Below are 24,025 nucleotides of genomic sequence, written 5' to 3' on the forward strand. Positions count from 1 at the left end.
ATCTCTGTGAATTACACAATAATACACGGCGATACTCCGTCAAACACCTCTGGAAGTCCAACTCAGGAAGCAGGAATAAAGTGTACGACTGCAACAACGGAGGCACACAAGGCGAAAAGGGTACGGCCTCTGAAAGGAATAAAGCTGGGTTCATTACCCAAGCTTATTTGAGTTTAATTCATAATTAGAACAACACATTTGGAGGGAAATTACTAGGCTGGTGAAGAGGGTTTTAATGGCAGAATGATAATTGGCACTCACAGCCTGAATGATTCAATTCTCTCATTCTCAAGATATCTAGGACTGCACCTCAAATAATTCCCTACACACACTGCACACTTACCTACACAGCCAGGGCTATTTGGATTTCTCTCTCCCTTAACGAGAAGACAATAATCCCAGTATGACCACGTGTCCACGTCTGTGGTGTTTGTTTTGGCCGTTCGCAAATGATATTTTCTTTTCTGATGCATGGGACCAAAATGTCTTCCCATGGATCCAGCTGGCCTGCACTCAGAAGGGCCCTGTTCATTTAGCCCCACACACAGAGTGAAACTTGACAAGCTGATATGCAGGACTGCTGCCGTCCCCTGAGCCTCAGCTGTGTTTAATTAATAAGCAGGCACTTAGTGAGCCAACCGCAAGAGGGTCCTTACTGTCACATTCCCAGAGGTAGGGGTCCTAAATGAGTCATTAGATACTCAGCACAGATAGACGTGCACTCAGTGTGTCTCACACAGACACACTGCTGAGGTAGACCATATGCGTGTGTGTTGGTGTGTATTTGCGGTGAGCACCGGGGGTTGGGTTTTGTGCTAATGGAGTTTTAATGACACCTACTCTTGCCTAATCACCTGTTCTGGAGGTTTTCAGCAGCACAGGTAGCCCAGTGTTCCCAGCAAGGGAATTCTCTTTAATGTCTCCTGTTCATGTCTTCACTCTCATTTGCCTCCCCAATTATTCCATAAGGCTCCACTCTAACCGACTCTGCCTCCGAGGAGGCGAGGTGTAATTATAATCTAAAATCTGCTAATTTACATCAACATATCAGCGTAGCAATGGAGCCATTTTGCAGTGAGTGGGTCGTTAGAGAGCATGAGCTTCGCCATTGTTGTGTCCCCCAGTGGGGCCAGTGTGTTTGTGTTGATTAAGGCAATTAGTGTTTGAAATAGAGAGGGACAGTGACAGAAGTTATTGCCCTGTTTACCATGAAGTCAAGGCACAGCATGTGAGACTGGGAATCTGACGAGGCTCACTCCTACGAGCCCACCATCCGAAAAAAAGGCCCAATGTGTGTATTCTTGAGATCTAACAAATGAGGTGAATTCTTTCCTCTAAAAACACACAAAGACACAACCATGTTTACTTAAAAGTTAGAAACCTGCTTTGTTTCCATCCATTTAGGGGGGGGGGGGGGTAATCTGCTTCATCAGGACTTTGTGAACATGGTTTGATCACTAGTGGCCGGCCAACACACATATAAATCAGATTTTTGACAGTTACTGCCTTACCATTATCATTATTGGGCTTATATATTTATTTTATGCTTTCAGCACTCACAGTTTCATTCTGGAAAACACAGACATCACAGTAGGACGTTGCAGGCTTTTCTAAACAAGCCAGTTTTCCGTGAGTAAAAAAGTACCCTTCATCTGTGAGGGCACCACACTGTGTTTCTAGCTGGCTGAGGCTGATTTACGCTTCTCTGCCTTCCCTGGAAAACTGCTCTAATTTGAACTAATGGACACAACTGACTTCACAGACCAACTACTGGAATAGAGATAGATGAAGGAGAAGAAAGATAGTAGAAAAACTACAGTGATTGGTGGAAAGATACGTACACCACACTATGCCACACTACATACACTACTGAGTACATGATGTACACTACGGTGTACAGTACATATACTACTGCCTACACTACATACACTACAGTGTACACTACATACACTACTGCCTTCACTACATACACTACTGCCTACACTACATACACTACTGCCTACACTACAAACACTACTGCCTACACTACGTACACTACTGCTTACACTACATACACTACGGTGTACAGTACATACACTACTTCCTACACAATGTACACTACGGTGTACAGTACATACACTACTGCCTACACAATGTACACTACAGTGTACAGTACATACACTACTGCTTACAGTACATACACTACAGTGTACAGTACATACACTACTGCCTACACAATGTGCACTACGGTGTACAGTACATACACTACTGCCTACACAATGTACACTACAGTGTATAGTACATACACTACTGCTTACACTACATACACTACAGTGTACAGTACATACACTACTGCCTACACAATGTACACTACGGTGTACAGTACATACACTACATGCACTACGGTGTACAGTACATACACTACTGCTTACACTACATACACTACAGTGTACAGTACATACACAACTGCTTACACTACATACACTACTGTCTATACTACATACACTACTGCTTACACTACATACACTACAGTGTACAGTACATACACTACTGCTTACACTACATACACTACAGTGTACAGTACATACACTACTGCTTACACTACATACACTACTGTATATACTACATACACTACTGCTTACACTACATACACTACAGTGTACAGTACATACACTACATGCACTACGGTGTACAGTACATACACTACTGCTTACACTACATACACTACAGTGTACAGTACATACACTACTGCTTACACTACATACACTACTGTATATACTACATACACTACTGCTTACACTACATACACTACGGTGTACAGTACATACACTACTGTGTAGAGAACATACACTACTGTATATACTACATACACTACTGCTTACACTACATACACTACGGTGTAGAGAACATACACTACTGTATATACTACATACACTACTGCTTACACTACATACACTACGGTGTACAGTACATACACTACTTCCTACACAATGTACACTACGGTGTATAGTACATACACTACTGCTTACACTACATACACTACGGTGTACAGTACATACACTACATGCACTACGGTGTACAGTACATACACTACTGCTTACACTACATACACTACAGTGTACAGTACATACACTACTGCTTACACTACATACACTACTGTATATACTACATACACTACTGCTTACACTACATACACTACTGTCTATACTACATACACTACTGCTTACACTACATACACTACAGTGTACACTACATACACTACTGCTTACACTACATACACTACGGTGTAGAGAACATACACTACTGTCTATACTACATACACTACTGTTGGGAACGTAAAGAATACATATCAGCATATATAACAACTAAATTATTGACATCAATAGAATTATTAATGTCAGTAAGATTATTATCGATTATTAATAATAACGGGGCACGACCCTGTGAACAGGGACCAATAACCAAACTATAAACTAAGTCTCATAATTCTTCACTCACAATGTCAGTAGTCTGAGTACTATTACACATTCAGAGTGAAAGTGAAGGTTTAAGTTCGAGCACAGACCACATATCAGCTATTATCACAATACATGCACAAAGTAATCACAGACAGCTGCTCTTTAAAATATAACAGTTTATTAAGTTCCAATAATAATGATCTTGTCAACTAATATCTAAAACTAACAACAAAACTATACATTCATGAGCACGCTATCTAAAATCAACAAACTGTGGTAGGAGGAAAAGTGTGTGTGTGTGTGTGTGTGTGTGTGTGTGTGTGTGTGTGTGTATGTGTGTGCATTCATGCGTGTGTGGGTGGGGGAGAGGCGAGACAACAGCTCAGACAACGTGTGATGTAATCTAAACGTAGCTACGTCACGTGGAACTACACTCAAAAATGGAGTCTGCACGTGACCACGCTCGCGAGACTACAAAATGGCGATAGACAATAGAGAGATCGCGTTATCTGCATTAGCTTCACACTATATGTGTGTGTGTGTTAGTAAAAGAAGAGAGAAAGCAAACAAAACAAAATAAATCCTTGATGTACTGTACACCGTAGTGTACGTAGTGAAGGTAGTGTATGGTGTGCAGTTCAAACAAACACTGATCTTTCATCCAGGAGGCCGTTGTTCGTTCCCCATGTGAAACGAGAAGTAAATGTTGATTGTTTTTGTCCCATTACTGCTACAGTACTTCTACACCATACACTATGCCTTACACTACACTGCACCATACACTACGTACACAATTTACACTATCCGTATACTACACGGTATATTACGTCGTACACTACACTGTACAATCGACCAAGTGCAGTTACGGCAGTTCCCCGCGGTGTCGCTGCAGTGATCAACTGGGAGTACCGCCTACACTGAGGGGATACTATCTGCCACAGAAGAGAGAAAAGGACCTGGTACCAAAAGTGAGTCGAGTAGAGTCTGTGAGGCGACTGTGGCTAAGTGGAGAGCAGGGTCGTCCTTCAATCAGAGGATCGGCGGTTCGATCCCTGGCTCCCTAAAATTGCTCCCGTAGCTGTGCCTGAATGAGTTAACCTGGTGGCAGGTGGCAACTTAGACCCTGTCTATCAGTGTGTGAATGGGTAAATGATGACACGTAGTGTGAAAGCGCTTTGAGTGGTAGGGAAGACTAGAATAGCGCTATACAAGTACAGACCATTTACCATTTAGTCATGTGATGCGGTGGAAAAGAGGCATTTATAAAGTAATGAGCTAAATATACTACAAGAGTAACTTTCCTGCTATAACTTTGCCCTGTTTTTTATAGACAGTCACACGTGAGTGTGATCACACCATAGAAGACAAAAAACAGTGAACAAACTCCATACCACTATATCACCTCCTTGTTTCTTGTTCATCCACTCATTGATCAAGACTATTGAATTTATGCTAACCACTGTGTGTGTGTGTGTGTGTGTGTATGTGTGTGTGTGTGTTGGCCTGCCTTACTGCTGGCATGGCTGACAGGGTAATTAGTTCTAATGAAATAACGCAGCCATTGTGGACAACAATTAAGGGTAGCTTTCATCCCTCTCATTAGGCTGAGTGGAGGAGCACTTTCATTTGCTCCGATTCTTAATGATCAGATCTGAAGGACACACCCACTGATTGAATGAATCCTCACACACATGGATGCACCTACACATGTTCGTACATGGCCACACTGGAGACATTTTAATTCATATATCTTTTTTAAAATTGGTTAAATATTTATACAAACCTTTAAAAAAGAGGCGAAGTCCAGATATGATTTTTAATAAGCAAAACATAACAAATCAGGAAATTAACATCCAAATATCATCCCAGCATACACTCATACGTATATACTTGAGAAAGACGGCAAAAATACATAAATAAATAAAATGAAAAAAAAAAAACATATGGGGGAGAAATTTACAATTACAGAAAGTGCTTACTGAGCAAATCAAGCTCAATCTACTCCAATACAGGTTATTGTTGGCCATACATAACCAAAATATGTATTAAGGGAAAACCACCATAATGTCTAGGAGACAAGGTTGGTTTATTAGGTTTATTATGTAGTTTAAACCTACAGACCTGAATTAAACCCTATATGCATGAATGTTCACTTTCTATTGAGTTTAGTTTTGTGTTGACTTTACGTTAATTTCAAAGCAACTGATTCTTATTAAATTCAGTCTACCCCATTTGTATTCATGGTGGTAGTATCATGTACTTCTGTAGCAGTATTACTGATGCATGAATACATCACATGAATTGTAATATTGTAGCTGGTTGAGTTGGAGCAAAAGTTACCCAGTTTATTCCACAATAATGCATCATCATTTATAAACTATTTTGGACATGTGAAGTAGTGTATCAGCATGTTGCACAAGGTTAATCAGCCAGTGTGCTGCCTCCAGCATGAGGTGATTTATGAGAAGTGAGCAGTTATCTTCCTCTCTTACTGCTGTTGATGACTAGAAACTCTTAGGCCCTGTCCACATTACTCCGTTTCTCCTTGGATGCAGATTTGTCAAATAGAAACGATCTCCGTCCACACAGGAGTTTCAGCATCATTCTCGAGTTGATCTGCGTCCACATGGCAGCCTTCGAAGGCGGACAGCACGTGACCATTAACGTACACTGGGCATGCGCGTGACGGTGTAAACAGGAAGTGGATTGCTTGCTTAGTTAAAAGAAAAAAATACGACAGAGTAATAAAGTAGTCTTTAATAATGAAAGGTTGTATTTGATACTTAAGATCTTCCTCTAAAATCTCCCTCTATAAACTCAAACAGACACAGTTCGTGGAAAGTTTTAGAAGTTTTATTTTTCAGACGTAGTTACAGCGCTGCGGGTCTCTCGCTCTCTCTCTGTCTCCAAATTTACTTTAACATCAACACTTACACATAAACGTTTACTAGATTATGGGTCCATCAATGTGGTCTCTCACTCGTTTCCTCCGTGTTGTTGATGTCTGTTCTCACTAGTAGCTCTGAACATCATGTCCGCCTAGCTAGCTTCTAAGCTAATTTTAACATTACTGCCAATGGAGAAATGCTAACCGCGATTAGCATTACAGCGCTACGGGTCTATCTCTCTCTCTCACATCAAATTTACTTTAAAATCAACACTTACATGTAAACGTTTACTAGATTATGGGTCCATCAATGTGGTCAACACACGTCTCTCACTCTATTCTGCTCTTGCTTCGTGCAGGAAAGCTTAGCAGATCACTAACAGTAGATCCGTGAAATAAAGACCATGGAATCCATAGAAGAGTTTCAAGACTTCAGTGTGAATCTTTCTTATTTGTAAAACTGTGGGAACACAATATGAAATATGGCTTTACAAACTGTCCCTATACACATTACATGAATACAAAACAACAATCCATGATATAGCCAGCATGTAACATGTCCGCCTAGCTAGCTTCTAAGCTAATTGTAACATTACCGCCAATGGAGAAATGCTAACCGCGATTAGCATTTAATACAACACAAATGTTATACTAAACACGCGAATAGAATATATCTACGTACATCTTTTCATGCTTCATAAAGACATACTTACAGACTAAGGTCTCTCAAGGCTACCAAACGGAAGAAGTAAAACGTTAGTGCAGCATGTCTTCTCATTAGAATCTAAAAACAACGAGCTGCTCCATAGGGCTGATGCCGGTCACGCCGCTCGCTAATCACTCCAATAACAACTGCTTCCTCCACAGAAATGCAGACTTTTACAGCACAACATCATGTAGCTGTTGTGCTAGCAGCAACATCATGTAGCTGTTGTGCTAGCAGCAACGCTTGCAATTAGTTATCCATGTTGAAATGAATCGCTGGTAGCCCAGTTTGTTTTCTTCCGGGTACGGGTCACGTGATAGTGAGTGTGACGAATCAGGGACGGAGACGTCATGGTTGCCAAGAACCAATCCAGTAGCGAACACGGGTGTGGGCGTCATTTTTTCTAAGCACATCCGTATCCGACCGTCCACACGCAAACGCAACCCCGGAGTTCTCAAATACCTCCAACCTCGGCGGAGTTTTCAGATTCCTCCGTTTAGGGTGCTCCAAAACTCCGGCGTAGTGTGGCCGCTCAGTGTAAACGTAGCAAATACGGAGTAAAAACGGAGTAATGTGGACATGGCCTAAACCTGCTACAGCAGGAGACATTTTATAATGAAACATGAACCATTATTACAGAAAATGACAATAGCGGCAGTGAAGTGTCAGCCTTTGCCATAACATACAGTAGGCCTACATATGTAGTGTGGTCAGTCACACTCATTCACCCTCATTCATAAAAACATCTCAGTGACTTCTTCAAATGGATTTTTTGCCGTTCACACCCCAACTCGGACCTCTTTTTCTTGATTGATCATTATGTTGTGACACACACACACACACACACACACACACACACACACAGACAGTAACCACACAGCCCTCTACTGAGAGGGGGAGCAGCAGAAAGAAAACCGAGGTGGTTGGGCTCAATGACTCGGGAGAGAGAGCGAGCTCTGATCCGTCCTGCCCTGAACTAAGAAACAGAAAAACATGGCAAAGACAAAAGCCATTCAATCTTGTAGTCATTTAACAATCTTTGATACGCTTTTTTCTTTTTTCACGGCACATATTTTGACTCTGATCAAACTCTGTCTCCTATAAAATGTGGTTGTCATACAACTGAACCACAATCTCAATTATATTTCGAGGGAAATGCATTTTCTTGGGGATTTGGTTAACATTGTATATTAAAACATTGTTGTATTGTTGTAAGGAGACCATGTCTATTTATTCAGCTTTATAGTTCTGCAATGTAAAGGTGTAACATACTGTATGTATATGCAACATGTGTGTTTTGCTGATGGACATCTTCAGGGCTAGAGCTGTGACCTTGCCTTTGCTCTGCTGCCTGCTCCATGTTTATTTATTTATTGAAATAAACTACTTTATTCAAGGTCTAGTTATGAGGAGCACAAGGCTGAGCATTATCATACTGCCTGGCAAGGTTAGTGCTGCTCAACATAGCCATGAGTTCATCCCAGCTGCTCAAACTCAGCTTCTACTGATGGGCTTATTTATTTATCATATTTATTTATACTGAAGCTAAAAATAGTTGCTATATTAATTAATTTGGAAATCAAATACACTACAAATGACGTCATCATTTTCTTGAGGGTATTATTGTGGAAGCAGACGCAGCAGTGTCTGTGCATGCTGCTTTTAGAAACAGAGGAGAAAACTATTCAAAATAAAAAGGACCAACTTAGCATAAAACATACTTTTGGGGATTTTCTTCAAACAAAAAAGAGAATCTTGATTGTAATAATACAGAAATTTTAAAAAACACAAAAAAATCGAAAACCGCAAGCAATTCAAATATTTTAGCAATATTTAAGAGTGATACAGAAACAAAAAAAGAATGAATAGAAAGAGTTACATTCGATTTAATTAGGGAATAGCATAATGGTAGTGGTTAGTAGAACCTCTGCTCCATTCATCTGCTCGTCCAGTCACAGAGACTGAGAGAAAACATTTGGGGGTGGAGCCTCAGACGCCACCAAAGGTTCCACTCCTACTAGCCGCGTGTGATAGGAGGCCCATAAACAGCCTGATATACTGTCCAGTCTAATGCTGTTTGCTTGTTTTCCCATATCTCTGCTGTACATTGGATCCTAGTGAGGCTAAAATAGAGACGTGTCTTCACAGTACCTGCTGGAGCGTTTGCCATTTTTAAAAGCTATAAGGCCAGGTCTCATCTTATTTAAACATGCATTCACCACCAACATCAATGTGCTGGGAGGCGTGGCCACTAGCACCAAGTCACACTCTACAGTAATTAGCCAATTAAAATGAGGCATGGAGCCAATCAAGACCATTAATAGATTAGAACCTCCACCAAATGCCTGGTTAGACTGGTGAGAGAGGGCGTTGGCAGGCAATTACCATGGTGGTCTGCATCATGAGCAGATAAACAAATGTATGGCTCATCATAAGCCTTGATGGGCTAATTCTTTGGCTTCCACCCCCACACCCCCTCAAATATCAACCATTTCCTGTATTAACTGAGAGGGCCTTTGCCTCCACTAAAAACACTCCAGCTCTGCTCTCTTCTTCTTTGAGAGAGGAGAGGAAAGCAAGATGATGGCCATCATTAAGATCAGCGGTGCGTACTGAGGCGTTGCACTGCTATAGCGTCCGCATCCACCACCGTAATGTTCATTAACACCTCATAGCCCTAGTCCCCCCCCCCCCACACACACACACACACTTTATTACCACCACAGAGCAAACACAGCATTAAACGGCATTAAGAGTAAATGGATATTTTATTAATCTCATTGTCGGGTGAAGAGGAGTTTGTTAATTCGGAGCATTGACTGCTTGACCTTTATAGTGTTTTTTATTCTAGAGTAAGAGAGAAGAGCGCAGGTCGCCATGTTCTAATTATTTCCTCCCCCTTCCTTCTTTTCTCCTCGTCCCCTGCCCTCCTTCTCCCTCCCTGTCGTCCACAGCAATTTGGCAAGATTTTAGACGTGGAGATTATTTTTAACGAGCGAGGCTCCAAGGTAAGTGTGCTGCAACCACACATCCATGCACACACTCACACACATAGGGTTCTCCAGCCAGCTATGTTTGTCCCCTGTCCCCTTCTTCTCTTGCAGTCCTCTGCTCCTCTCACTGTCTCCACAGCTCTCTCTCTCCTTCTGTCTAATAGTAATTACCAACCCGAATCAGTGACACTTGCCTGCAGGCAACTTTTACTCCTTACCGGCCTGCCATGCATTGTGACATACAATGAATCGCTCACACTTCTCTTGACGCTGACAGTAGGATTCACACGGTCTGCAAACACATGGCTGTCTCACCTGTTTAGCTTCTGGACCGATGCCGAGAAGTAGGAACACACTGTACATATTCCTCTCCCAGGATAGTTTACATCTATATATCTGTATTGCTCATTTATATCACCAGAAACAGTATTATATTACAACAGTGATTCACCCTCTAGCCATGTCATGAAGCTTTGACTTTTAGAATTTGAAACTATATTTCACAAAAATAACACTATTTGTCCTACTGTCCTTATTTGTGTTTTATATTTATTCATTTACTCTTTCATTTATACACACACTTGTTTTCATTATTTAATGTTTTGTTTTTGTTGTATCATTTGTTACATTTATGATTCGGAGCTTCTTTGGTATGCTCTAAACGACAATCTCATACCAGCAATGATAGACTAAATTATGGTCAGTTATGATAGTTCCCTGTCACCCTAAACTGCTTGAAAAGAGTTCATTCTCAACATATGTTGCATGGAGAAATTTGAGAAAGAAGTATGTTGCCGCTTGTTTGATTACATGGTGCTACAGATATCTCTGAGCAAACCTTTTTACTTATGGCTGCAATCTAATTTCACCATGTTTCCTTTTGATGTGTCATCCATCTATATATGCTGGTGTTTTTCATTTATTGACATACAATATATTTATGATAGACAAAAGTAAGTTGCAATACATTATTTGTATGCAGTAATTATTGGTTATTTATATATATTTGTATTAGTGCTGGGCAAGTTAACGCGTTATTATCGCGTTAACGCATTCATTAATTAACGCCGACAATTATATTTTCGCGCGTTAACGCAGTTTTTTAAAAATTATTAAACAGACATTTTTAACACAAAAACCGGGCAGTGGGCGGTGAACAGCTGTGTTTGTGTGGCGTCACATCCTTCTGCTGGCGCTCTCCCCCCCACCGGGTGACACGCCAGATCCGGAACCCCCCTTCACTCCGTCACTGTCGGTCCCTCCTCTCGCTCTCGCTCTCTCTCGCACGCACGCACGCAATCGTCTCGTTACAGGATCGTGACAATATCAAAATACATATTGTCGTGTTTTTAAATAAACATATAAGCACATGTGAACAAACTGCTCTTAACTGCAACTCTTTATTAGCATAACTTCCTCATGCACGTGACTGCCACGGTACACAATACAGGTTCCATGCTTCACCTACATTCCCCTGGGTCCTAAGTCCCTCCAAGTACAGCTTATTATCACCCTCTATGTACCAACGTACATTTATAACAAATACCACACATATTACACGGTAATCAGCGTTGCATATGTGTCTCACCAAAATACCAAAAAAAGCAAAAAAGAAATGATTCATTTAGATTATTTTTTTCGAGTTTGTGTTTTCTTTGTAATATGTATAATAATCACATCATTTAGTTATCACTACTGAGAATTTAACAAACATAAAAAACATGACGTAGATAGGTTTGCAGTTTTCAAGGTGTATTTTTCAAATTGCATCTCTTACACACATGAAGATAAAGTTATGAACACCGGCTGAATATCTATTATCAGAATCATAACCGTGTTATAACTGCTACTGTGTAAAGGGAATACTGCTGTTAAAAAGAACCTGATGTGTTTAAAGTGTTTGCAAACCAAATGTTATTGCACTTTTGTTCATATAGCAGTACTTTTAAAATAAAAGTGCACAATACACTACTTTTGAATTCATTATTGAACTTTGCGCATAACAATGCAATTAATCGCGATTAATCGCAATTAAAAATTGTAATCGTTGCCCAGCACTAATTTTTATATATTAACACAAGGGTCATAGGATACTTGTGATTTAGCATGCTCATTAAAGGGTAACACAGAGAACAACACTAATTATTACCACATGATAAAGAAAAGAAAGCCGACTCTCTGCATTTAAGCAGCGAACGTATCTATTTGTGGGAACAAAATGTCAAAGGGATTCATTTTTCCCCCACTTCGCACTTTTAAATATATGTTTTATCTGCTCCCTCTCTCAAGGGCAGGCCTATGTGTTATTTATGCCCAGAGAAAGGCAGTGAATCCTGTAAATGCATAAGAGATCAAGTCGTCGCGTGCTGTTCGCACATATTATCTGGCGCAGCAATTACAGGGCAACGACTGGCCCAGGATACGTCAGCTGAAAGGTCTGGCTGCTTGTTCAACAGGTGTGTCTGCCAGGCATATTAGCTGGAGCTCATTCTGTGCCTCCACACTGTAACTCAGCAATGACAGAGCAGGCCAGCAGCAGTGAGAGTAAGGACAAGACTAGGAGAGAACATTTAGAACAGGTTACATAGTGAAATTGATAAAGCATTTCACCAGAACTCTGGAATCTGGTTCCACAAAGAGTTTCAGGGGTGTGATGGAGTTTTGAAACAAGGACGCCTCTATGCAGGAAATAGCATAGTCATTTCCATGACCAGAATCAGTCCCAGTGAGACAATGATCTTTTTTTTATTGGTATCAGCCAATTGAATATGTGTTATCAGAGGTTATCACTGCCATTCCAATGCCTCAGAAGGGCCAAACTGCACCTGCCACATTGTGAAGAGAAGGTGAAACTTAACCTTGTGAATTGAAACAAACAACCTGAGGTTCAGGCCACAAAACCACTTGGTTAGTCAGGGAAAAGATCATGGTTTGTTTTAAAATAACTAGCCTACGTTGATTATGTAACTTAGGCACGTGGTATTAGTTCAGTAATATGTAACTTACGTAACAAAAAATATGATAATGTCAGTCAACATTGACTTTTGCTTTCAAATGGGAAACAAGCAGAAGTGTCTTGAGTCAAAGTCGTGTGTTTGTTCCACCCATGCATCCATCCACCTTGACCTCCTCCCTGCATATAGCTTTGTTGCTCTTTAAACTACGTCACCTGACTTTTGAGCCTCACATAATTACTATGGCCACAAGAGGTCAGCGATCGTATCGGCGATCAACCATGGGCGTAATGATGAATGATAATATCGGTCTTCTGGACCTACTAGTAGGTGTAGGCCCCTTCTAACCCATATCTATGAGGCTGAGAACCACCAACAACACCCACTGGCCATACTGGAGCTGTGATGGCTGACAACAGTCTCTTGTGTTCCTCAACAATTTGCACTGTGGTTGCAAAATAAGATTTGTGTATCTTAGCAACACAGAAAATAACTCTTCCTATTATAATGTCTTCGTCATTATTGGCATACATGCAATCTTTCAATACACCTCTTAATTAAATTGATCAATTTGTGATCCAAATAAAATAACTTACAAACACTGGACTGTCCCTCAAGACAAAAGTGACTTCTTGTGACACACCATGATCATTCCCTCCTAACCAAGTCCTTTTTGTCCCTAAAGCCAAACCTTGAAGGTATTTTACCACCTCATTCTGTAGCCTCTCTGATCATCTTACTGCTTGTGTTTCTTGACACCTTCTGACTTGTTATTGATGTCGCTGTGTTCTGACATCTCATCAATTAACCTGGTGAGTACATCGTTATGGTAACTGTTCGAGCCGATGGCTGGAGCAACAACAAGTAAAAGCTGAGTTGTAATTAACAGTAGTTGTCTTTTAAACACTGTGGTGGCGAATCAGGAGAGAGCAATGGGATTTTTCAGGAGGCAATGAAAAAATGACAAAAAATGCTGTTATGTTCGAAGGACTCATCTTAAAACTATTAAAACACATGCACTTCCGGTTGCCTCGTCTCTAAGTCAATGTGTTTTTTTTTAATGGGTTTTTGGTTAGATGTCTGAAATAATTTCTGTTGTTAACACAAGCTTAAGATATTTTAACATTTTGGTATACAACAATAAATAGCTTTTTACTTCTAATCATTGCATTCACAATTCAAAAATACTAAAAGTGGTGTTTATTTGTGAAGATCATCATGCTGAACAGAACGTGTACGTATCATGATCGTTTGTTTACCACTGAGCTTATTTTCTGCAATAATGAAAAATCCAATGGAAGAATCCCATTATCTTTTTGTGGAGGGAACCAGTGTGGTGCTAACGTCCTGGTTGGCCTGCAGAAATACGTCATCCCTGTAGCACTCTATACTGTACAAATGATGAACATGTCAGTAGGCTATACAAGGAAGAGAACAGCATTTTTGCTTTATGTGTCCACAGGACTAAGTGTGATTAAACAGGTGCCCACGGCTCTAATATGTCTCTTTGCAAGTTCCTGATAAAGTTCAACAACACTGATGGGTAGAATGGAACATTTAACACACAGGCAGTAATCAATGAGAGCAGAGATGATTCTTCAGCTCTCACTCTATACCTCATTGACATAGATAGATGAGTCTTTTGTGGTTTAGGCTTCCGAGGCATGTTTTACCGCATATGGGCTGTTTGACTGAGCGGCATCTCCAGGCCCAGTCTGGGACACAGACAGGGTCTCATGAGCGAGCTGCGTCCCGGGGCTCAGAGAGTCACGGCTGACTGATGCCGTGGAGATTGTAATTGTATGGCACTTATCTGCTCTCCCACAGGGGCCTCTGCAGACCAGCAGAGCACAGCAAACACACACACACACACACACACTCACACAAACATATGCACATCCCAATCTCCATTGTGTATGTGGAGGCTTTCATTCCATCAGCTAAATCAATTAGGTCCAGTTGTTTATGTAAATACATGTGCAGCAGAGTCCGAGATAGAACGGAGAGTAGAAACACACAGACACACACACACACGCAATGATGAGGTGGCTATTTAAGTATAATCAGAGCTCTTGTATGTGGTTTGATGTCCTGTGTCCCCATCTGTCCTCTCTCCTACTCATGTTTGTCTAAGCAGCCTGACGTCTCTCTGGCCTCTGCTTCTAGATCTAGACCTGACCGGCAGCGCTCTCATCTGTGCTTTGTGTCTTTTTCTCCTCTCCTCCTTCCCCCATTTGTTTCATTATTTTATTTCTGGACTTCCTCCCTCTGTCGCTTCTGTTTTTCAAACCCACCTCCCGGCCACTGCAGGGCTTTGGGTTTGTAACATTTGAAACGAGTGCAGATGCTGACCGTGCACGGGAGAAACTAAATGGTACAATCGTAGAGGGACGCAAAATAGAGGTGCCTTCCTTTTCCTGTCTCTTCTTACCTATGTCCCCCCCTCTTCTTTTTTTAATCCTCCCCCGACTCTTTCTTCCTTTTCTGTGCCTGCCTGAAATTTCTTGCAATACCCCCCTTCCTCTCTCCCTCCATCCATTTCCTCTCTCCTGCCTGCTGCACCTTGAACGCTGCATGCTGAGCCCTGATCCGTAAGTGTGTGTGACAAAGAGAAAGACAGACCTATTCAGTGGTGTGTGAGTGTGTTGCCTTGTTCTTGTTTTTTTATACAAATGGTGAATTCTACTTTGCTCATGATGGATTGTGTCATGTGTGTTTGCGTCTGCGGCATGTGCATGGGGTCACAGCGGTTTGCATCTGAGTTAGAAACCCACTTATTGAAAAGAAAGCCTTTCCAAATGGAGATCAATGATCTGCCAGTGAGCCCTCAAAACTTAGTAGCTAGTGTTAAATTTTGATGTCACCATCCTCTGGCATGGCGAGTGAAATCGCCCCCATCTTTCCGTCTGTCGGCTCATTCTTTTTCTGTTTCCATTTGAACTCACCAGGGTTCATCTATTAGATGAATCTTACGGATGTTTGCGATACTAATATGTTTTACTGGATTGATCTTGACAACTATTCACATCTCTTAGACGTGACGCTTATTACTACCACTATGTTTTCCTGTTAACATTGATGAAGAAACATTCATATGGCCTGCTTCCCAATAAAGAATTGTTTGGTGAGGACGGGGTGGATGGTGTGTGTACAAAACACAGCACTTTGACACTAGCGATCAGGGTTCTGAATGTGGTTTGGGTTAGCCAATAAAAGCACTCTGATTCAGGTTAATGAGAAATCATCGTTTGGTTATATGTTAACAAAGTAAACATGTGGTGACTTTTCCCACTTTTATCACGGACCACCATCTTCCTTAAATAACATTAAATGAAGGCCTATACAGGGCCTTAACAAATGTATTGATGCTTTTGTCGTGGTCTGAGTGATATTATATTGCAAGAGGGAATATTGTTGGAAAACAAGACTTGGCAAATTTGTTGATTAATATAGATTCCTCATTAAATTAAGAATAATCTGAATCTGGACGGCATAGCATTCCCTCCAAACATATTTGCTGTTGCAAAATGTATGTATTTATATATTTATATTTAGTTTAATTCAGATTAACATCATTTCTAAGATGCAGAGCTGCATGCAATTCAAAGGAGGTGTGGTAAAAAAGGAGCATTGAGCTCTTATTGTGAAATTATTAATAACTAACCTGTAAAATAAAGTGTGACTAAGTTGTATGTCCAACTCTTGTTGGACATAGATGTTTCCCATCTTAATAAGCCAGAACCAGGGAACACAGCACGCACAACAAGGTAAAAGGAAAACATATAACAATGCAAAATGTTGCAGTCCTCACAGTATTTTGTGGCTCCACATAAACCTTTAAGACAAAGTCAGATTTCAGCCAAACGTAGCCAGATTTCCACCTCAAGCCCAGACATCTTCTCACCTGCAGATCGTCCAGATCTGGCTCACTGGGAAACCCGTGTGCAGCACATTGCTAAACAGGGAGGAGATTTCCAGCTGTGTGTGTATCAGAGCAGACACGATGGATGCAGGTTGTGCTACTGCCATTTTTCTGGATATAAATGACACAAGAACTCCTCCAAAACTGGACATCAAGCATTTTTTAAGACCTTCAATTGAAATATAGTATTTTTACAAACTGAAAAATCTACCCAACCATTCTTGTGTTTAAATGTTGTTTGAATTTTCTTATCTTCTCTGATGTTGTTGAATGTTTTTCAACATCAGATCTTTGACTCATTGCATCTCGCCTCACTTGTTGAAAAGATGAAATAGCAGCATGGCATGGAGAGTGTTGTGATGTGCATTATCCACAGTATGCACGTTTCTTTTCCTGTTTGTGTGTGTGTGGGTGTGTGTTGGTGTGTGTGGGTGTGAGTGTGTATCTGCTCTCACACTAACCTCTATCTGTCTGCTGACAGGTCAACAATGCCACAGCCAGAGTAATGACCAACAAAAAGGTGGCAAACCCCTATACGAACGGTAAGATTTCAGCCTTTTTTCCATCCCTTCTCAGTTCTTTTGTACATCTTCTGATAGCTGCTTTCATTTCATTCTTCTCCTTCTCTTAGTGCTTTCTGTTTTCTCCACTCTCCAGTTTTCTTGCCCATCATCGCATTCCACTGCCAGTATCAGACCTGGCTACATTACAGAGCAACAGATCGTATGGTCGTGTAGAAGGAGTATCATTATGATCCAATTTTACCCATTGAACTTGGACTGTGAAGGGAGAGGAAACCAAAAGCTACAAACGGAAGCCAGGCAGCAGATTCAGATTCATCTAAATGAATAGAGCCAATAAAAAGAGCCAGGAGCCATTGGTAAAGAGCGAGAGAAGGGCCCTTTAGGGTGTGTTTCTATCCTCCATCTCTCTCACAGAGCATCAGTCATGTGGACGGAATGAAAGAGTGGAGGAGGGAGAGAGCAGAAGCAGCAAAGAGGGGGGAGGGGATGGATGAACAGGGGATGGAATTAAATGGCCAGACATGTCAGCACCTCTCTTCCACATGTACACGCTCACACACACACACACACACACACACACACACACACACACACACACACACACACATATTCCGTCCCAACTCATCTCTCTCTCTCTCTCTCTCTCTCTCTCTCTCTCTCTCTCTCTCTCTCTCTCTCTCTCTCTCTCTCTCTCTCACTCAGAGTTCTGGTCAATCTGCTGGTCAGTGGTTGTGCCGACTGTTGCCAAACACTAAAACTATGACTGGATAAAAATAGACAAGAAGAACAGTACACAAGAAGAACAGTACACAATAATCAACATTTCCCATGACTGCACATTTGTATGAGGCAAGGCAATATGATAATAATAAGAGGGAGAGGAGAAGAAGAAGAAGCAACAGAAGAACAAAAAGAAGAAGCAGGAGAAGAAGAAGAAGAAGAAGAAGAAGAAGCAGAAGAAGCAGAAGAAGAAGCAGAAGAAGAAGCAGAAGAAGAAGAAGAAGAAGCAGAAGAAGAAGCAGAAGAAGAAGAAGCAGAAGAAGAAGCAGGAGAATAAGCAGAAGAAGAAGAAGCAGAAGAAGAAGCAGGAGAATAAGCAGAAGAAGAAGAAGCAGAAGAAGAAGAAGCAGGAGAATAAGCAGAAGAAGAAGAAGCAGAAGAAGAAGCAGAAGAAGAAGAAGCAGAAGAAGAAGCAGGAAAATAAGCAGAAGAAGAAGAAGAAGAATAAGAAGCAGAAGAAGAAGAAGCAGAAGAAGAAGAATCCCCAGTTGGTTCCAAATATTTAAAATAAGGCGCCAAACCACCAAAGGATGCACAAAGACAAGATGATACACAATATTTAAATATTTAAAGATACAAGAGCATCTCTTATTATTGTCTCATGAAATTGCATATTGTCTCATGATATTGCATATTAAGATATTAATATCAATATATCATATTAAAATGTTAAAGATAAATAGGGTGAGAAGTGAACTAGAAATATGGTCATATAAATACACATGGACCCGTGGAATAATGGAAACATTTTTGTTTTAATGCAAACAGACTGAACACTGGTGCACCCGACAGTCAATACTGAAATATTTTATGATATAACGATGTGATGCAACATGTCGAAGACAAACAATGTCATGCCTGCAGCAGTAAAGACTAATATTGTCATAGCTTGTATTTCAAAAGAGGAGATAAAATAAAGATGATAGGGTAGTGATTCTGTAGAAACAAGTTCATGCAGCAATACTAACATTCACCCTGTTGTATGTGTGTGTGTCTGTGTGTGTGCGTGTGTGTGTGTGTGTGCGTGCGTGTGTGTGTGTGTGTGTGTCTCCTGTGCAGGCTGGAAGCTGAATCCAGTGGTTGGAGCGGTATATGGCCCTGAATTTTATGCAGGTAAAGAATCACACAGTTGTGAAAAGAAAAATGCATTTCAGAACAAATACTGAACTGTAGAATCCTTATTTATACTGCTCGGTATTCTTTTTTTCATCTTTATTTCCATCACTTTGTCTTCCCGCCGTGTGTTGTGTGAAAGGCACAGATTACAGATTTACATGTTATGTGTGTGCAGTTTGAAGTGGCAGCTTGGTTTCATTTGGTAGAAGTGCTGAGACCGCCCGCTCCCCTTAACCGCTCTACTTTTTGCTCATTAGTCTGAAATCTGTTCGTTCCCAGACAGCTTTACAGCTCTCCTCTAAATAACCACCCTGACAGAGAGAGGCCATCCATCTCTTTTATTTCTCCTTCCCTGTTTCCCTGCTTCTACCTCAATCCCACCATCTATCCTTCCATCCATCCGACCAAACAGCCACCTCAGACGACCTCCAAACCCTCTATCACAGTTCTCCATGGCCCGCTGCCTTTGGGTCTGTCCTGCGTGTGTGTGTGTGTGTGTGTGTATGTCTTTGTGGGGAAGGTTTATGTTGCGATACACACAGACGTGTATATTTACGTGGTCATATGGCATGTCTTCAAAGGTGCAAACAAAACAACGATTGCTCCATCTGTCCACTACTGTATAGCACTAGTTTAACTTCTTATTACATTCATTCTCTATCCTCCTAAACCTAAACTCACTTGCACAGTTAATGACACCTTAACGCTTACCAGGGCCATAGCCAGCGGCCCCACGAGACATGAGCATGAAATTATTTTTTAATTTCAATATACATATTATAAATTAGCATCATATATATTTGCCACCACCGATATTAACAACATTGGCCGGGGGAAGTCACAGAGGTTAGCCAGTCATGGCTATGATGGTCAACACTCCATGTGAATTCATTATGAACTCGATAGTGCAGCCTGTTTCTTATCAGAAAGTTTGCTTAAGACACAAACAGTCCGAGGCCTAAGTCGGTTATAAGTGCTAAACAAAGTCACTGAAACAGCTACACCACTACCATGGACAGCACTACGCGTCCAACAAGCAAGACTATGACAGTTCAGGGGACGTTTCATTCTGCTCCCTCACACATCTGGTATACATATCGACACTGGACAATATTTTAACCGCCTTAAAGCTGGAAGGAAGACAAGTTGATGATATGAATCATATGATTGTGCCCCACTTACGTACACTAAACAGGAGAAAGCACTAGCTGAGCAATAGTGAGATGATAGCTTATTTTTATTGGGGTTATCTGCTTCTAATGTTTGCAGGTTAATTTAAAGGCTGATCTGCTCACTGTGCACACAGGCCAACTTGGCTGATAAACAAGCTTTGTTTAGTGATTATTTACTATTTATTGCATCCATGGGGGGGGGGGGGGGAATTTTTTGTAAACATTCAAATCATTCACGAGCGACAAACGTTGGTCACATTGGTGTGTGAGTAATTTGGGGTTTTACTGGGATCGAACCAGTACACCTGATAAGTGGACGACCCGCTCTACTTCCTGAGCCGGGACACATTGAGTTTTATAGTTTATGTGGCATTATGTCACTCACCTAAACTTTCACTTTCTCGGTCATACTTTCTTTGGAAAGTTCCACAGAAATGGATTTTAATGGATTCATTTGAACCTGAATCGGGCAGAAATGCTTCATATCTAAGGCAATATTTACAGAAATTGTGCAAAATGAGGTCGGTTTGGTGTCTGGGTCAAGCAAAAAACAGGCTTTCGCCCAGGAGACTGCTGTTTGTGTCCTGTGTGAAGCAAGTTCTTTTGTTTTCATTTTGTACTCATCATAAACCAAACCATGATGTTTTTTTTACTAAACCTAACCAAGTAGTTTTGATGCCCAAACCTAACCTGTTTCAACATTTCTTTTATGTTGATCTTTGCATTTGTCCATACTTACTGTAGGTCAACGCTGATGTTATGCACTGGTAAAATTATGGGAAAGTGACAAAGCAAAACATTCTGTGTTTGACTTCCAGCTAAATGTGTTTTAAATGGTAAATGGACTGTACTTGTATTCACCCATTTACACTCATTCATACGTTGATGACAGGCGCTACCAGCTGCCAGCTGCCCATCAGAACTATCTAACCATTCATACACACACCAAATGCATTGTCATGCACTAGAAGAGCCGGGGTTCTACCACTGAGCCACAGTTGAGGCATTCCTATAAAGGAGCCCAGAGAGGGGTAAAGTAAAGGTCTTAACAGTAAAGAACATTTCAGCAAATAAAAAGATGCACGAAAGGAGCTCATGTCAAAGGTGTTCAAATTATTTAAGAACTACCAACAATTCCCCAAATGATTTATCACCAAGAGGCCTTTTTAAGTAAATCACTGAACTTTTTGTTGACCTGTTGCCCGCTGTTGATTGAGGTTCCAAAATTGTCTTTTCTTAAAACAATATTCCAAGTTCAGAAAAGAACACTTTCCTTTGTCATCTCCAGACCAATCCAGACATGCTCAATATGTGTCCTAAAGCTCACTAACATGTACAGTGTTCAGTGAGGTGTAGCTAGGGTCTGCATTATTACACTAAACCTTAACCATTCATCAAACATGTAGATCATCTTTTTGAGGCATTCACAGTGACTCAAATGTTAACTAAGCAGGTTTATTGTAACCACTGCACCAGCTGTGGTCGTCATATGCATAGCAGTATTAGAAAACACACACGAACACATGCTCAGTCTGTCTTGCTAATTCATAGGATGCTAATACATGGAGTGATCTTAAAGTTAGCCAAGCCTAAGCGACACCATATGCCTCCCTTTCTCCCAGGAGGAGGGAGGGATGGACGGAAAAGCAGGAAAACTACACGACAGAAAATGAGGAAAATCAGCCATGCCTGTATCGAGTCTGCCCTCTACATTTTTCTATTTGTTCATACTTTCTTCTCATTATATGAATCTTTCGTGCGGCTCAGGTCTACTGGCATTCACTCACCCATAAATTCACACTGCAGATAATATCCACGCCTTCACCCTGCATGCCTTCCTGCATTCTCTCTCTCAATAAAAATGAAAAAATGAAAGATTCCCACCTGTAAGTGAAAGTGCGTGGGATTGGGATTTCTTCTGGAATAATTATGAGTGCATTTAATCTAGTTTGGGGAGGGAGTAAAGCAGGATGTAAAGGGGGATGTAGGGCGATTAATCACCCTTTATCAGACGGCTTTCCCAGCACCCATCAGCTGAATCGGCCTCCATAAATCCTGGCCAGCTGACAGTGCACTCCATCTCCATTGCCGGGCTCGGTTACAGGTTTATTGTGCGCAAATCCCATTCAGAAGAATGACGGATGACCCCCACATGCATACACGCCCATGCTCACACACTCACATGCAAGAATGTAAGCATAGATGTACAGTGTGTCTGCTGCATTCACGCTCAGGTATGCACCAAAACAAGCAGACACTCATATACACATGGCTACTCTCAGACTTCAACACACACACATTCTATGGATTCTCAATTAAAAGGCGGAGCTATCAAATCACCTATTTCGATTATCAGCCTATAAATTGTGCGTTCTCTGAGGTTATCACTAGCATTGTAATGCTTCAGATGGGCCAAACTTATTGTTGTTGATTGAGACGCAACAACTTTAGGTTTAGGTTAAGGAAAAGATCATAGTTTTGGTTAAGATAAGTACTAGTAAATGTACATAACTAAAAAATGGTAAGTCAGCATGTTGAGTTTTGGTTTCACACAGGACACGAATAGCGCTCTACTGGTCATAGTCCTGTTTGTCCCATCCATCGTCCCCAACGGCCACTCCAGGTGGGCTTTGTCACTGCTCTGATTTGCTTTCATTCATTGATTGCTGTCGGGATGTAAAGAGAATTTCAACAAAGATAACACAGAATGTTTTGAAGATTACCAACCTAAGCTTACAGCGGTGTTAGAATTGTGATACCTGCTGCATGTAGATGTATCTTTACAGTAACCAGTTTACTACAGTGCATGCCAACACATTCTCCGGTTTCCTGCCATAACCGGATTTCTCTGTAAGCTGATTTCTGCTGTGAAGGTTCATTTCTCCTAGAAATTATATTTATATATGAAAAAATGTATAATGCCAAATCCATCATGTTTGAAAATGTAAATTCCGCCTGGATTACGTCAGCATTTGTTTTTGTTCTATTGATGTATATTTACCCTGTGGAACATGTAGGACAGTAGGACTGCAAAGCACAGTACTGTGTAACTGCAGACAGGGGTTGGGGAAAGATTATTGTTTCTGTTGACTCTTTAAGTCAAATGTTTTCTCATGCCTCAGTCTCTGTTGACTTGTCTACCTGATTCCACTCTGCCCGTACACAAGCTACAACCTTAACAGCTGTGAGTACTAACAACAGCCATGCTGGTTGTTTATAATGATTGTCTGGAGGGAGTGGCTTTGGAGGGTAGCCTGAAGGGACTAACTGTCAGTGTTGACGACTTGGTGACTTTCTTACTACATAAAACAAGAAGCCTTACTATTAACATACAATCAATTAAAGATAACAGAAATAAAAGCCTATCTCTACTCGGGGTTCTGCTTTAATAAAGGCCTGTCAGATAAATAAGTGTTCCAGCACAACACAACCAGACATCTACACACACACACACACACACACACACACGGTATGCAACGGTGTGTGCATGTGTGTCTGAGTAAAATAGACTGCATGGGCATGAAGGACAATGAG

The 24,025-nt window shown here is 41.0% G+C and overlaps 1 protein-coding gene across 2 annotated transcripts in view; it reads left to right on the forward strand.

Moving 5' to 3' along the window:
* The window catches only part of rbfox3a (RNA binding fox-1 homolog 3a), a 59,081-nt gene that overhangs the window by 15,110 nt on the left and 19,946 nt on the right, over positions 1-24,025 (forward strand). For both annotated transcript variants that reach the window (XM_076093007.1, XM_076093006.1), the window contains exons 3-6: positions 9,985-10,038; positions 15,288-15,380; positions 17,381-17,441; positions 19,263-19,316. In XM_076093007.1, coding sequence (XP_075949122.1) covers positions 9,985-10,038; positions 15,288-15,380; positions 17,381-17,441; positions 19,263-19,316 — 262 coding nt within the window. The remainder of the gene's footprint in view (positions 1-9,984; positions 10,039-15,287; positions 15,381-17,380; positions 17,442-19,262; positions 19,317-24,025) is intronic.

This window comes from Anarhichas minor, unplaced genomic scaffold (genome assembly GCF_050575085.1).
Source record: "Anarhichas minor isolate MPS153535 unplaced genomic scaffold, ASM5057508v1 ptg000017l, whole genome shotgun sequence".
NCBI classification, from domain to species: Eukaryota; Metazoa; Chordata; class Actinopteri; order Perciformes; family Anarhichadidae; genus Anarhichas; species Anarhichas minor.